Source organism: Galeopterus variegatus, unplaced genomic scaffold (assembly GCF_000696425.1).
Source record: "Galeopterus variegatus unplaced genomic scaffold, G_variegatus-3.0.2 Scaffold386, whole genome shotgun sequence".
Lineage (NCBI taxonomy): Eukaryota > Metazoa > Chordata > Mammalia > Dermoptera > Cynocephalidae > Galeopterus > Galeopterus variegatus.
Genome location: NW_007726497.1, coordinates 498,097 through 515,094, shown reverse-complemented (window position 1 = coordinate 515,094; position 16,998 = coordinate 498,097). Strand labels below are relative to the sequence as shown.

The following is a 16,998-nucleotide window of genomic DNA, read 5'->3' as shown; positions in this document are numbered from 1 at the left end:
TCTGGCTCCTTTCACCTAGCATAATACATTTGTGTTGTTGCATTTATTAGTAGTTTGTTCCTTTTTATGGCTGAATAGTATTCCATTATGTAATAGGGTGACCATCTGTCCCAGTTTTCCCTGGCCCAAGGAAACCCTTCAGCTTTGCTTTTCCAGATAAATTTTAGAATAAGGTCTGTAGATTAGATGGTGATGTATTAATGTTAATTATTTTGATAATTGTACTGTGGTTATATAAGTAAATGTCCTAGCTCTTAGGAACTACACACTGAAATATTTAAGAGTATGGGGGTAAAATGTCTCTAGCTTACTCTCAAGAGATTTAGACAAAAAAAAAAAGTAGGTAAGTAGATAGATATGTAGATAGAAAAAAAAAAAAGGAAAGTGATAAAAAGAAAATGGGTCAATGAATTGGTGAATTTGGGTGAATGGTATCAAGAGAGTTCTTTGAACTATTTTGCAAGTTTGAGATTATTTCAAAATAAAAATGCTTTTAAGTTGGAATAAAAGAAATAGAGCACTGAACAATGGATGCCCACTAACAAACAAAAGAGGGTATGATATTAAGTGGTCGATTTAGGGTTGTCTGAAGAAGTAAACTGAACTGTGTTCTGAACTTTGTTTTCTTCAATGGCTGGCCAGTACAGGGATGAAACCCTGGACCTTGGTATAATTAGCACCACACTCTAACCAGCTGAGCTAACTGGCCAGCCTTGAGCTGTGTTCAGAGTGTCAGTAAAGAAATAGCTTAGTAGGTATCATAGGTAAGAATATAGCAAAATGGCCAGTGTGGTTATAATGTAGTAGATGAGGAGAAGAGGGTAGAGATGAAGCTAGACAGACAGGAGACAGCTCCTATAGAGGTTTGTAAGCCAGAGCGAGGAATATGAATCCTATTCTGAGTGATGGGTAGCCGTTGAAGGGTTATCAGTGGGGCAGTAATGTGATCTGATTTACATTGTATAAAGATTACTTTTCCTGTGGTATGGGGAAAAAGTTGTATAGGGGCATGGCTGAAAGCGGCAAGACCAAAAGTGAAAAATGTTAAGTTTGGACTAGGTTCATGTCAGTGGAAGATAGAAGAGGACAGATGATTTAGTATATTCTGGAGGTTGGTTGACTTTGCCAAACTTTTTGATGGATTAAATGTCGAGAGAGGGGGAAGGGTGCTTTCAAATAATTTTCAAATCTGTCCTCTTTGTTGTTATTCATCAACTCATTTAAGTATTTCAGTGTTCACTGTGTGCCAGGCACTATTGTAGGTATTGGAGTTACATCAGTGAGTAAAGCAAAGTCCCTGCCTTCATGGAGATTAAATTCCAGTGGGAGAGACAGAGTAAAGATGATTAATAAGATATATATATATATAAATATCAATATATATATGAGATGTTTTATATTTGTAATGTTGCAAAAATGAAAGGAAAAGAGTTTAAGAAGATCCAGGTTAAGCTGAGGAGGGTAGTTAAGGAGGGTCCCCACTGAGAGATGATGATTTTGAGAATGCAAGGAGATGATGGATGTAAGGGTTCAGCACTTATGTGGCACATTAAGTCTCTCACCTTTTGAGTACATATTATGATGAAGTTTGAGGAGGATTCTTCCTGTGGGACATAATCCTGACTCTACCTATGATGTTGCATTCATCTTTTTGAGTATGGGCAGAAAATAACCAAATGAATGGCTAAAGAATTTGGATTAAGGTTTAAAGAAGTACTGGTCTTGGTAAGGCAATGCGAAGGTACATGAGAAACATTTATGTGTAGTAGGTGACTAATTTAATAACAGAAAAATATACTTTTCCCTGTAAACAATTTGCAAGGTCATTTTGCTTTAACATTCATTTATATCTAAGGGTTTTGAGGTGCATACAGTAAAAGATTAAGACAACCCTTAAAATGGGCAGAGGATAAAGAATCACAGATTTGAGAAGTGGAATGAAGCTGTTGCTGCTCAGCCTTGCACTATCCTAGTTTTATTTTAGCTATAACAAGGTTGTTCCCTCATTCCCATCATCTGGTTAGTGATCACATACCTAGGAGAGACTTTTATCCTAACATAGTGAATGAGGAAAGATGTCCCCTAAAAAGGTGATAACCAGGCCAGTTCTTGGTGTATGAATGAATGTTAGCCTGGAGAAGATGGAGAGAAGAGTTTCAGTAAAGTATGAGATCAAGAGCATAGCCTTCTGTAGGTAATAGGGTTAAAACTCAAAGAGTTTTGTTTTATTTTTTATTTTTTTTATTGTAACATAGTTGATTGTACTTATCTGTGTGGTAAAGAATTGAATACCAATACCTGTGTGCAATATGGGATGCTCAAATCAGGATAATTAGTATATTCAACATTATACAGTGTATTCGTTTTTCATGTCCCTTGTTTTGTATTTAAGCAGGGAAGTGTATTTTTAAGTAGGTCTCCATTTTTGAGATGGAGGCTTCTGGGCAAAAGATGAATTTCATGGGGTCAGTCTTGAGTCAAGGAGACCATTTTGAGATGATTATGGTAGGTATAGGCAAGAGATGGTGAAGGTCTAAGCTTTGTGGAGTGGAGAGGGGCAGAGGATATGAAGTTGGGGAGTGTGTGATGAAAAGAATGATTGGGTTTAAAGTACAAATTTATTTATTTGTTTCTTTATTTATTTTGGCGGCTGGCCAGTACGGGGAGCCGAACCCTTGACCTTGGTGTTCTAAGGCCATGCTCTGACCAACTGAGCTAACTGGCCAGCCCCTAAAATACAAATTTAAAATGAAAAGATTAAATTGATCTTTTTTTTTTTTTAAATGTGTCTGATAAAGTGATTCTGTGCTCTCAAAGGGAGTTTGGATGAATAAGCTTGGGTACTGTATGTATTTTATTAGACATTTGGAGGTAGCAAAATAATTTCTAAAATATTTCTGTCAACGTCATTTTCATTTTTATCCGCAGGATGAAGAAGTAAATTCTGGGTTTTTTGATTAAATTAGCAGACCATATGGTGTTTACAAAGACTGACTGCTATGCGAGGTAGATGTGTTATTTTTCTCTTTCAGGATATGCTGCTTTACCTGATGCCAGTGTTCTGAAACATTTATTTTCTGGTCAACAGTATGTAAAGCAATTATTCTACTTCTATTTTTTTCTTGATGCCTCAATTGATATCACCATTTGTGTAGTGCTTAACTCTGCTTTTCTGTTTATTATTTATTATTTAAAACATTAAATCTTTACATTTATATAGGGCTTCCTAACCTCTTTTCATACCATAGCACACGTAGAAAATGAGAAGTTCTGATTGACTGTCCTAGGCCAAAGAAATAAATATCTCAGTAAACTTATAATCATTCACTTATCTCCAGTGTTCCTTGGCACACAGTTTGGGAAGTTCTGCCTTTATAGAAACCTTTCTATACAGTATCATAGTTAGTTAACTAGAATTAGGAAAGAGTTGCAGAGTCTATACTGTGTACCACATGTTATACTAGGAGCTATAAAAGTGAAGAGCTCCAGGAACTCACAGAGAGACAGGCACAGAAACAAATCATCTGTGGTACAGTATGACAAATGACATCCTAGAGGTGTTTATAAAGGGAAGTAAGAGTGCAAATGTGGGAGGATTTAATTCTGTCAAGGTGCAGTTGGAGGAATTATCAGGGAGGATTAACGAAGAGGGGATATTTGAGTTGGACCTTAAAGTAGGAGTTTCTAAAGTGTGTGAGACAGGGAAGCAGGACATTTTAGGCAGAGAGCGCAACTTGTTTTATGCCTACTTAATGTCTATCAGAAGTCTCCTCTTAATGTAAAAGTAGATATTGGAATTTAGGAGTATGCTCTGATGGCAGACATGGTTATTTGTCCTGCCAAACTGCCCATCTACCTTCCATTTACGTTGTTTGGATTCATTCCCCACTATAATATAGCCTTATATTTGCACTGTGCTTTTAATTTTCAAAGCTTTTTATCCTCTTAACAGCCCCCCAGGGATAGGAAATAAATGCCAGGTGTTAGTATTTTTATTTTTATAGAGGAGAAAACTGAGATGACATATCAGCATATATCAGTTCCTAGAAAAGAAGGTCTTTTTCTATTGCTTGATTGCAAAGGGTGCTATCCAACAGGAAGAACCTCTCTCAATTCTCTGGGCACAGCCTAGAGTGTTGACTAAGACAGTGACCAGGAGGGTGCTGGCAAGGCAGACAGCATGGTTGCTGATCACAGAGCTAACAAACAGCCCAATATCTGCAAGCTATAGCTGTAGCTTTTTGCTACAGTATATCCATATTTCTGCTCACACTTTTGAAGAATCACAGGGTTTGGAAGAATACAGGTTAAACCATTCCAAACTTACAAGTGTGTTCTATCTCTGGCAGTTTTATTCTATATTGGGTGGAGATGTCCATGAGGTTCTATAGTTGGTACTTTTCTCAGTTCATTTATTGCCATTGTCAGTCCATCTTCCCTACCCAATGTTAATTTAATGCCAAAGTAAGATTGAGCTATCATAATAGATGAATTGCGTGGGTGCTAATTGTGTCACTGAAATGTTTGCCAAAGAGTTTTTTTCCCTAGATGATTTTGTTCTGTCTCTGTGTCTGGTTATGTTTTAAGATATCAAAATGACTATTTTAACAATGATAAGCAGTGATGGCCTTTTATACTGGTTCTTAAAGTACCTGGATTTTTGGAAATAGTCAAAGAATGAACTTTCTGTATTGTTACTCTTAAGGAGCTATATTGGGAAGAGGAGGGCACTCTTGGTGTGGAGCCAATATTTTCAAAATCATGGTTTATTTGTTTTTACTCTTTAAGGTTGCCACTTCTCAGGCCATTCATTTGTCAGAATGTGCCTTTGTCAAAAGCCTCTCTGATTGTCAGTTGAAGACATAAATAGGTTCCTACATAATAGCTTCTACTTTTCCATCTTCTACCTTCTCTGGGGTCTGCTTCAGCCGATTCTCTACATTTACCTTCATATATTTGTGAAGAAAGACAGGAACTATAGAAGAATGTGAAGTCTCTTTGAGGTATCATCAATGTTCATTTCTTTTTTCTCATTAAATTCTTCGTCATGATGTACAAACTTCAGAGAGTCCAATAATAATTTACTCTTTCAACATCACTCAATTTAGATTTCTTTTGCTATAGTTATGGGGTCTGGAGCACAGCAGAGCTGTCACTCCTTCTTAGCTTTATGATCTTGGGGCATAATTTAACTTCCATGAGCCTTAGTTTCTGGTTGAGTAAAGTGGTAAAGATGATGGTACCTCCCATTGTCTTAGTGTTGTGTAACTAAGAAAATATTTTATATATAGTGCTTAGCACCGTTTTTTGCACATGATAAATGAATAAGTGGAAACGGAGAGTAGTGGTAGCTATAACTATTGTAGTTGCTTCCTATTATAGTTACTTCCTGGCTGTACCTAATTAAAATTTTTCCACATCTCTAAAATTTTGTAATGCTTTTGTAGGGCGGTTTCTATGTGATTGAATTAACTTACATTAAGTATTTATTTCCTTGGGAATATCCCATAATAGCAAGGAGTTGAGAAGTCAAGGCTATGAACAAATAGAGAATTTGAGCCTAAAGTTTAATATGGAAATGAGGTAAACAATTTCCATTTATTTGCAGAAAGAACCATAATCAAGGGAATTTTCTTAAATGAACTTCTGCTTGCACCCATTTGCTACTTCTCTCCCCTAGAGCTTTTAGCAGTTTCTCCATATTGCAAGGTTGTGGAGTTGCTATACTCTTTGTTGTCTCATGAGGCTGGCACAGCAACCCTCTGCTTGCAGTGCCTACAGCTACCATCCAAAGGGGCTAAACCACATGGCATTGCAGTGTATTTCCAGATGTCATTCTCTCTGTTTGGATGACTTGGAACTTAAGAGAGGTATTTGCTCTTGAATAGGAGAAAATAGTTACTTTGGCATAAAGCCCACCCTGACACCATTCCCACATCTGTTATTGATTTGAAGTGAATGCTGGTCAGTCAGGATGCAAGAGTGCTGGTCCAATTTTCAAGCACAGCCTTCAGGATGAAATAGTGAAGGAAATCTGAAGGATTGCATAACTGGCTATTCAGAGAACCTGAAAGAAGACCCTTTCATAGCTATTGTACAGAGATAGCCCAAGTGATTTCCACATGTTGAGAATATATTATAATATCTATATCCAGAAACTGCCCTTAGAGGAGAGCAGTGGAATGGATGGTGGAATCCTTTTGCAATGACTTAAAAATATATAATTAAAATAAAATGCACAGATATTAAGCATTCAGTCCAATGAGTTTCTTATAGTTTTTCTACACTTGTGTAACCATCCTCTAAAACAAAATTTAGAACACTTAACATTTACCGGAAAGCTCCTACTTACCTCCTGCACCCACTATCTCATTTCTTCCCCTGTATTTGCATTTCATGTAAATGGAGTCATACAGTGTGTACCCTTTCCTGTCTGGCTTCTTTGTTTTTGAGTTTCATACCTGTAATTGCATGAACCAATAGTGTTTCTTTTTAATGGTGTAGTATTCTATTTTATGGATGTAACATAGTTTATACATTCACTTATTGATGAACATTTGGGTTTCCAGCTTTTGGCTACTTTGAGTAAGGCTGCTATAAGTATTCCTGTAGAAGTCTTTGTGAACATGTGTTTTAATTTCTCTTGGGGTGGAATTATTCATTCATTGGGTAGATGTATATTTAACATTATAGGAAACTGCTAAGTAGTTCTCCAAAGTGTTTGTACCATTTTATACCCCACCCAGCAATGTATGAGAGTTCCAGGTGCTCCACATCTTCAACATTTAGTCAAATTTTAAAATTTAGCTGTTTTACTGAGTGTGTGCTGGTGACTCATTGTGCTGTGAATGTGCTTTTCCTTGATGATGATTGATGTTGACCACCTATATGTATTGGATATTGATATGTCTTTCTTTAAATACACCATTCTGTTCAATCTGAACAATCTTTGTATCTCCTCATTTAAAAAAATTGGGTTACTTGTGTTTTTATTGTTCATTTGTTGGAGTTCTCTATACATTCTACATATGAGTCCTTTGTTAGCTATATGAGCTGTGAATAATTTTTCTCATCTGTGACTTAGCTGTTCATTTTCTTAATGGTGTTTTTTGATGAGCAGAAAACTTTGATTTTCATAAAATCTACTTTATCAATTTTTAAAACTTTACAGTTTGTGCTTTTTGTACTCTGTCCAAGAATTCTTTGCTTACCATGAGGTCATGAAGATAGTCTTTTCTTTTTCTAAAAATTTTGTGATTCTGGGTGTTAGTCTACAGAACATCATGGATCAGTTTTTGTGTATGTAGTGAGACTGGATTTTCCATGTGGATATCCAGTTTCATCAATATTTGTTTAAAAGCCTTTTCTTTTACCCTTTGAGTTGAGTTGGCACCTTTATTGAAAATCACCTAACGTGGGCCAAGCCCGTGGCGCACTTGGGAGGGTGCCGCGATGGGAAGCACGACAGGGCTCCCGCCGCGGGTTCGGATCCTATATAGGGATGATCGGTGCGCTCACAGCGCTCAATGGCTGAGCGCGGTGCGGCCGGTCTCAAAAAGGACACACACACACACAAAAAAAAAGAAAAAGAAAATCACCTAACGTTGAGTCTGGACATTGGGTGGTTTATGCTCCAACCTTGTTCTTTTTTGAGATTGCTTTGGCTGTTCTGTATCCTTAATATTATTGTACAAACATTTTGGTGTCTACCTCTCATGTTTTTGTGTGTGTGCATGTGTGTGTTTTTAATGCAGAGATATTCTTGAATTTTAAAAACTTGTACAAATTTGGGAATATATATTTTAGGTAGTTTCAATAAAAAGTTGCAGAATAGAGTTATAGCATAGCATAATTTCTTGTTTGTGCTTAAATAAAGTGTACATATGTGAAGGCATGGAAAAAGTTACTTTAGAAGAGTGCTTCAGGTTATTCCTTATTAGAAGTAAGGCTAATACCTATCTTGTTTTTATTTGGACTTAAGTTAAAGTTGAAGTTCCAGTTCTAATTTTAAATCCTGATTGTTTTTTTTAACCTGGTAGTCCTATTATTAGAAAAACATAATGGGCGTTCTGCATAACCCACTAAGAAATATCTAAGAATTGACTTTATTAAACAATAAGCAAGTGTGTACTATGTTTTGGCCACTGGGATTGGCACTGGGAATACAGCAGTGATCAAGATAGACATGGCCCTTGGGCCGGCCCGGTGGCGCACTGCTACAGTGCGCCGCTTGGGAGTGCGGCGGCGCTCCCGCCAAGGGTTCGGATCCCACATACAGACCGGTTCCCGCTCACTGGCTGAGCGAGGGGTGGGCGCAGCACCGAGGGTTGCGATCCCGTTGCCGGTCCCGGTCCGGTGCGGGCGCGACACTGAGGGTTGCGGTCCGTTGCCGGACACGAAAAAAAGACAAAAAAAAAAGATAGACATGGCCCCAACTCTTAACGGGATTTAGTACCTGAAAGGCAGAGGCTGGCCTTTTCTGAAACAAAAGTGAACAAATGATGTATTTGGGGGCTGTGATGCAAACAGAAGTTTTTTGATATTCTTCATTACACAGCAGTTGATAGAAGCATCAAAATTTGGTAGGACTCCACGTGGGTAGGATTTATCTGCAGTGTAGAGATAACATTGGTATTTTTTGTTTTTGTCATTTAATGAAAATATGTCCTGAAGCTATGGTATACAGCATGAATATTGGAATGAGCGGCTATATATGTCTGTGGTTTTCTTTGTTGGCTTCCTAATTTCTAAGGATTACTTATCTTTTAGAAATTTCTTTGCACTGACTTGTTTTATACCTGTGATTGGTATTGTAATTCAAGTTTTTTGTTTTGTTTTGTTTTAATCCCCAGGACCAGAGGCGTTAGCCTATGTTTTAAAACTCACGTTTGGTAGTGGTACAAACAGCTGTCACACTGAATAATTGTCACATCATTATAAGGGTTTCTGTTGCTCACTAATCTGTAGGTATAAATCTGGGTTTTAGCCACATGTGATTGGTAAAAATTAGTTCTTGTGAGAGTTTATGCTGTGCAGGCCATCTGTTCCCTATTCTCAAACCCAGAATGAAAACTTAGCCTTAAAATTTGCAAGCCAGTGAATTAAGATGTATGTTAGGAAGGTGAATTTAGTGAAGTCTCAAGAGGTAACTTGGGATCTGTATGTAGGTACTCCTGGGTTTGGTTGCAGAAGCCTAAGTATGTATGGATATACTCTTTGTTTGGTGGAAAGGAATCTTCATTTTCAGCTGATTCTCAGTGGTGGCCATGACCCAGAACAGGATCTGAGATGATATAATGTTTTAGTTTTATTTTATTTTTGGTGGCTGGCTGGTATGGGGATCTGAACCCTTGACCTTGGTGTTAACACTGCACTCGAGTTAACAGGCCAGTGCTGAGATGAAACTATAATCATCTGTGATTTGGCTGTACATAAAAGAATCAGCTAAATCTTCCCTTTTTTGTGTGTTCCCTTTCCCAGTCTACATGAGGTGCCCTCCTTTAACTCTTATCACAAAGCTACATCAGGAACTCCTTGCAGGTTAGCTGCATTTTTGTATCTCCTAAGCACTTAGTACAGTGCTTGGGTCATGTTAGCCTTTCCATGATGTTTGATAAAATGAATCATCATGGTAACTTCTTGCATTAGGGATGACAATGCTACCTTTTATTAAAGCCAACTTCTTATTTTTCCCACATAACCTTCTAGTTTTTGCTTATATACATGCATATTTTTTTCATGTTATTTTCATGAACATACCACATTATGTCCTGCTCTTTCCCTTTACATTATATCAAGGCCTTTTGTGTGTTGCCATATGTCTGTCATTATTTCAATGGAGAAATAGACCCAGAATATGCATTGTTTTCATCAACATCACATACCATTATTTTTATTAGATTGTGTGCTATCCTTTATATGGGAACACTATCGTACTAATCTGAGAAATCAGCTGTTTCAGTTGAGTCATTACTACAAAGTTGTAGCCACATGGTAATTAATTGACCTTTTCCCCAGGGCCACAGCCTAAATCCCAAGCCATAGTATTGTCTGGTTTTTTTTTTTTTTTTTTTTTTTTTTTTGGTCTGAATAGACTGACTATATGGCTTTCTAGTTTAAAGTTCTTCAGCTAAAATTGTCAACCTTATTTGGGGAGATGAAATTATTTTTATGAGCCAATAATTTGAATATAATATATATATGATGAAGCATAGGGTTTTTTTTTCCTCTTTAAAGTAAATCATGTTTAGTGAATTATTTTTCAAATCACTATGTTTTTAAAAGAGGATAATTATGTACAATTGAGCATGAGTTATTTGTTGAATTTAAATCGTAGAGGAAAGTTGGTTAGATATATTTAAGTCCTGAGTCAACATGTTTGAATTTAGATGGTGACCCAAGTCTCTACCAGCAATGCGTTTAGAAACCATCTTATTAAATGTATTCTTTCTGCAGGGAGTTCTGCTGTATTATGCATTCATTCTCAGTACTTTCACTGTCTTCTGGGAGAGTGGGGCAACTGTCTCAAAATCCTGGAAGCACTTTCCTGTACCCTACCCCATACCAACCATACTGTGCATTTAATTGTGGACTTGCTTTATATTTTTCCTTCTTGATTACATTTTCTCATTTTTGTCATTTGGTTTAAGTGATATTTTTAAAATTAGAAGATTTTTCCCTCAGCCCATCAGGTAAACACTAGCCAACTTGTTTAGCTGGCTTCTTAGTAGGAGTACTAGAGATAGTAACAACATAATAGTGGATGATGATGATGATGATGATGATGATGATGATGATGATATATTTTATAAAATGGTTTGTAGTTTAGAACAGGATTATTAACCTCATTTCCTGATGACAAAACAGGTTGAAGAGAGAGGCAGATTTAATTGTCTATTTTACAGAGACAGTGAGCCACCATTTTTGTTATGTTTGTTTGTTTAAGCATTCAGTATATACCAAAAAAATTGTATCTTTAAACTCACAATGAGGTTTTTCAGTTTAACTCAGATACCTTTGATCATATAACCAAGTTACTGGGATTGTAGTCTTGGCCTATTGGTCTCATGTGAGAGCATGTTTTTACCCATCTATGCTGCTCAGGTGGAGAGGGACTGACATCTATGGCTTCTAACTTCAAACCTTAGATTCTCTGTCATGCTTGCTATTTCAAATATTCTGTCCCTTTGTTCCCTCAACACTAACCACTTGTCAAGATTTTGATTTTGAAAATGACATCACTGTAACTAGATCATGCTGCCTGTGTTTGAAGAAAGACTAACATGTTAGGAATGCTTGGCAGCTCAGTAGGTATCTAATATTTCTTCTGTAGAAAAGCAAATTTAGTGAAAAAGCAAATGAAAATATTTTATAAGCAATGTTCCAAAAGGATCCAAGGAAATTGGCATTTACCTGTTATCCCACCATGTCATCAGTTTTATTTTCATGTTCCTTTCCATACTGTCACCATATGTGTCCATTTTTTATAAATGTAATTGTACTGCATATATAACTTTTGTACGAGGCTTTCACCCCACAAAGCTTTGTATTGTATGCATTACCCCAAGTGTTGAATGATCTTCGTAATTATAATTTTGAATGCCTTTCACAGTTCGCATTGACATTCTGTTCTACCATTTAATTAACCATTCCTCCGTGGTATAAATTGCTGTTTCCCTTTAGTTATTTTCTTAAGGACAAGTTCCCAGGAGTGAGGTCACACAAACTATGAACTTTTTCTTTTTGGCAGAGAAATGGTTTTTTAACCCCACTAATTGAATGTTGGTACTTCAAAATACATTTATTTCTGTGCTTTTTCTTCCTCATACATTCATAATCGGATACTGGAACTAATAGAAATGAATAAGCATAGGGGCCAGCCTGTGGCTCACTCGGGAGAGTGTGGTGCTGATAACACCAAGGCCACGGGTTCGGATACCGTATATGGATGGCTGGTTAGCTCACTAGGTGAGCATGGTGCTGACAACACCAAGTCAAGAATTAAGATTACTGGTCATCTTTAAAAGAAAAAAAAAAAAAAGAAATGAATAAGCATATAGATAATCTAGAAAGCCTTAACAGTCTGAATTGGAAATACATGATTATTTTCTCCTAAAATTCACCATCTCGTTTTGGTATGCTTTTGCAGAGCAATGAAGGACTGGCTGAGGAAATGTGGGGAAACTGATATCAAAACCTTGGCTATGGTAAATTGAAAGTTAACTTTAGAAGGAAAGATAACTGTGGAAGAAAATTATAATTATTCTTCATGGTTGGGTTATTCAATTATAAGTTTAATCCTTTCATCCTTCTTTGCATATATCTTCCTCTAAAAAGGTACCTAATTAATAGGTATGGTAATCTACTCTGTGCAAAAGGACTGCCAGTATATGCTTATGTTATCCTACCAACATTGTAATTAATTATCATTGTTATTATAGGGATGAGAAAGCTGAGGTCCCTATTGATATTGAGTCTTTCCCCAAAACAGTGGAACCTACTTTTAATCTCATCCTATTTTTCCCTGAAGTTTTAAGCTGGATCCCTGTCAGCAAATTATATTCTATAACAGATTTTTGCATTGGCTATGAGTTCAAAATAGATGAAATCTTAAGATCTAAGTCAAGAGTTTCTAAATAACCAAAAGTACTTTGTGGTCAGAGTATGAAGGGCTAAGGGGACTAGTAATAGGGAAGTATAGATAGAAAAGTGGCTCTGAATCAGGAAAAGGTCCTGTGATTTCACGGAGGTATTTATTTTGACCTTTAATTTTTCTTTTCCTTAGAAGGTTCATAATTAGAGCACAGATATTCAGGATTGTCATAGTTTGGAAGATATGAACTTGATCGATACTTTTCTAAAAGTATATAGGAGAGTCTCATAGAATTGTCTCTACCTAAACGTAAACCTCACTATTTAAATGTAATATTCTCTGCCTTTGTTGATTGAGATTAGTTTTAATTACATTTCCTTAAGTGGACCTGTATGGAAAACATCTTGGATGTTTCCAAGACAAAAGTTGAATCATTTGGGCTGGACCGTGGCTCACTTGGGAGAGTGTGGTGCTGATAACACCAAGGCCCAAGGGTTCAGATCCCTATACAGAGATGGCCAGTTAGCTCACTTTGGAGAGTGTGGTGCTGACAACACCAACACCAAGTCAAGGGTTAAGATCCCCTTACCGGTTATCTTTAAAAAAAAAAAAAAAAAAGTTGAATCATTTTACATGTATTTCGTTTTAACTTGTTATGTCTGGGCTGTTTTGGCATTTAAAGTGATTAATTTTAAGTCACCATTTCTGTCCTGAGGCAAATGAGAGTGAGATGCTCACATCTGGACCATTTGTCCCAAACATTGTTTCATTCAAATAGTTTAAATTACACTAGAAACTTTTGATAGTCGTGAAGTCAGGAATTTAGAGTGAATCGTTCAATCTTTCCATTATAGGGGAAGATTGAAATCTCGGACTCAATGTAGAAATATAGACTGAAATAACTATTATTTTTTGTTGATTTTTTTTTTAAAAAACAACTTTATCAAAGTATGATTGACATGTAAAAAACTGTACCTATTTGGGCTGAGCCCATGGCACACTTGGGAGAGTGTGGCGCTGGGAGCGCAGCAGTGCTCCCGCCGCGGGTTCGGATCCTATATAGGGATGACCGGCGTGCTCACAGCGCTCACTGGCTGAGCGCGGTGCAGCCGGTCTCAAAAAGGACAAAAAAAAAAAACCCATCGTGTTACCATCACACATTAACCAAATAATAAATCATTTCTGCAGGCCTTTTGTTGAGTAGGATCATAAACAAAAGGGGATAAGTATGCACCCATGGAACCATCACCACCATCAAGGCCATAAACATATCTGTCACCTCCCAAATTTCCTCTTGCCCCCTTTATTATTATTATAATTATTTTATGTGTGTAATATGTTGATGTTTTAATTTAAAATATGCAGTTTCTGTTTTAGCTTTGTCCAAGTGTTAAACTGATGAACTTCCAGAAATGACCATTTTGAAATATTTTATGTAATTATGACAGAAACTTAGCTACAAATGTACACACATGTACATATCACACTTTAAAGCAAAAAAGTACCATTACCGTTCAGCTTGTAATATTTCTTTCTCCTTCATTTCTGGCTTGTTTGAAAGACTTGTATTGCATTGTCTTTTCCTTTATTCCTTGGCTTATTGCAAAGAACAGCCTTGTGTTTGAGTAATATATCCTAACCAAGTAAGGTTAATCACACAATGCAAGGATGGTTCAACATTAAGGAACTGAAAGGAGAAAAAAAAAAAGTTTTCGTAAATAGATCCCTTCCCCTCATTAAAAAAGCTTTTGATTAAGCTGAAGACCTATTTCTAATAAAAGAAGTAAAAAGCAAGTTTGTGCTAGGTAGAAACTTCACGTTTGTAGATGGAAAACGTGTGGCTTAAACTAGAGCTGAAACCTACGGGGGGGAAAAAAAAAAAAAAAAAAAAAGCAGCAGAGGACAGTTGGGGCTGTGGTAAATGCACAAATGAATACAGCTGGCATAGAGCCTCTTGGTGGGAAATTCAAACAGTAGAAGCCCAGCCACAGAGCAGCCAGTTGCTGAGAAGGCACTTGCCCTTGTCTTTATCTGTTTTGGAGATATTTATCTGATACTCTTTCTCCAATTCATTGGTATAAAGTGCCTCATTTGCATATGCATCTTACATTCTTCAAAGATGTAGGCCCAAAAAAGGACAATTGAATTCTCTTTATTTTGAGCTTGCTTTCTGAAAAGGAAGAATAAATCAAAACTATCCTACACGTATTTGCAGCCTGAGCAGTGCAAGGTCATAATTGTCCAGATTTCCCTGGAAACAAAAAATAAAGATGAATTCGTTTCTATAGCAGGGGTCTGTACTAGGTTGTTCTATGTTTATATTGTTTGACTGTCAGCAACACCCCCTGCAGCTGGACAGTATTGAATGTGTCTTATAAACAAGGAAACTGAGACTTTGAGGAGGAGCTATGCTTATTCCCAATATCAGAGGGCTAGAGAAGTAGCACAGCCTTGATTTGAATCCTGATCTGTCTGAATCCAGAGCCCATGTTTTTTCTACCATTGCTTCATACTCCACATCAGAGCTGCCCAATTGAACTATAATGCAAACAACAAATAGGGACCATGTATGCCATTTAAAATATTCCAGTAGCTTTATTTAAAAAAAGAAACACTTTCCTGATAAGGGCATGAGGGGAAAAAAAGAAAAAAAAAAAAAAACAGGTGAAATTACTTTTGATAATTTGTTTAAGATATTTGAACATATAACTGTAAAATTGCTAATGACCTACTTTACATTCTTTTTCTTAGGACTAACTCTTTGAAACCTGGTAGTATTTTATTTATAGCACATCTCAATCTAGACTAGCTGCATTTCAAGTGCTCGATAGATGCACATAGCTAATGGCCATCATACGGATATAGCCCTACATTATGAAAATCTACACTTAGAAAACGTGAATTTTTTGTAAGTTGTATAATGTTATAGAAAGAATCATTGCCTTACACATGGATTCACCAGAAGCTTTCTCTAAGTAACCAAAATTCATTGCATATTTGTTGATATGATTCAGGATCTACTCATAAACTTAAAAATGTTTGTAATCCTCTTGTCCTGCCCAAAAAGAGCTTCCAGAAAGTAGTTAAAAGAAGCCATCAAATGCTTAGCTAGTTTGTTTTTAAGTGCTTGTTTTCCCAGACAGAGGGTTTAATAATAAGTAAACTCTTAGAAATCAGATTGAGTCAAACACATGGATAGGGCTTCATTTTTCTTTCTTGGCTCCCCTAAAACTACGTACGTAACAATAGTTATGAGGTTTTGTGGGTTTACACAACCACACATCTTTTGCTTGGGCATCATAAGATTATTTTCTTTAAATATTTGATTGTGGTAGGACCTCAGAAGGCAGGACTATTACCAGTTGGTGACCATTGCTAAGAACCACTTCCTAGTTACCTGGCAATGCCATGTGCTGTCTTTGTAGTAAAGCAAAGTCCTGTATACCACAAGTTCCCTACCAGAAGCTGGGTGTCAGCCAACCAGAGATGTTGTCCAGGAACTTCCTATTATGAAAGAGAGCTGGATTTTGTGGTCCCTGCTACTTTTGAGTCTGGAGGTTTTTTTGTGGTTCTACACCCCAAAGAAGAAGCTGATGGTCTGACTGGCTATTCTTCAGGCTAGGGGAACATATGAACTCAGTTTTTCAAATACTAAGGGACATAGAACAAAGTGGAGCCATAGCATTGGCAAGCTCTTTTAAAGTCTGATGAATAAATTTGCACAGAAAAGAAAAATATTGGTCGCATGCAGGTTTACTGAGTATGGTTATATGATTTAAAAAAATTTTTTTTAAGTCACAACATGGGGATTACCTTACTAATTGAAAGATGGGACTGGCCACATATGCCTTTGCATTGAACAAATTTAATTTTACTTAACAGAATATAATTAAAATAGCAAAAGTTAACAGTCTTTTAAATTTTAATATTTTTCAGTCTGAAACAGTAACAGCTGTCTGTGTATAGGGAAGGATGGATCTACATAAATATAGCATCTTTGGAAAGGAGAGTTATATGACCAAAAGATATGATGTCTGCATTAGTCTGCAATATTCCCTAACAATTTAAAAACATAGATATTCAGCTCTCTAGTTAGCACAATTAATGGAGTCATGATTTATATAACATTATACTGCCTTTCTTATATGCACAATGTTGTATTAATAGTCCGTGTATTTCTGAGAGGTGATTTTTTAACTGATGGATTCATATGGCTTTGTCTTTATTTTATTTTTTTATTTTATTTTATTTTATTATTATTTTTTTTTTCCTTTTTTTGTCTTTTTTCGTGACCGGCAACGGATCGCAACCCTCAGTGTCGCGCCCGTACCGGACCGGGACCAGCAACGGGATCACAACCCTCGGTGTCGCACCCGCACCTCGCTCAGCCAGTGAGCGGCCGCCGG

The 16,998-nt window shown here is 36.7% G+C and overlaps 1 protein-coding gene across 1 annotated transcript in view; it reads left to right on the top strand.

The window, feature by feature from the left end:
* Positions 1–1,573: 1,573 nt before the first annotated feature.
* The window catches only part of CBFA2T2 (core-binding factor, runt domain, alpha subunit 2; translocated to, 2), a 90,132-nt gene continuing 74,707 nt past the window's right edge, over positions 1,574–16,998 (top strand). Inside the window, exon 1 of the mRNA XM_008568202.1 lies at positions 1,574–1,741. Coding sequence (XP_008566424.1) covers positions 1,681–1,741 — 61 coding nt within the window. The 5' untranslated portion in view covers positions 1,574–1,680. The remainder of the gene's footprint in view (positions 1,742–16,998) is intronic.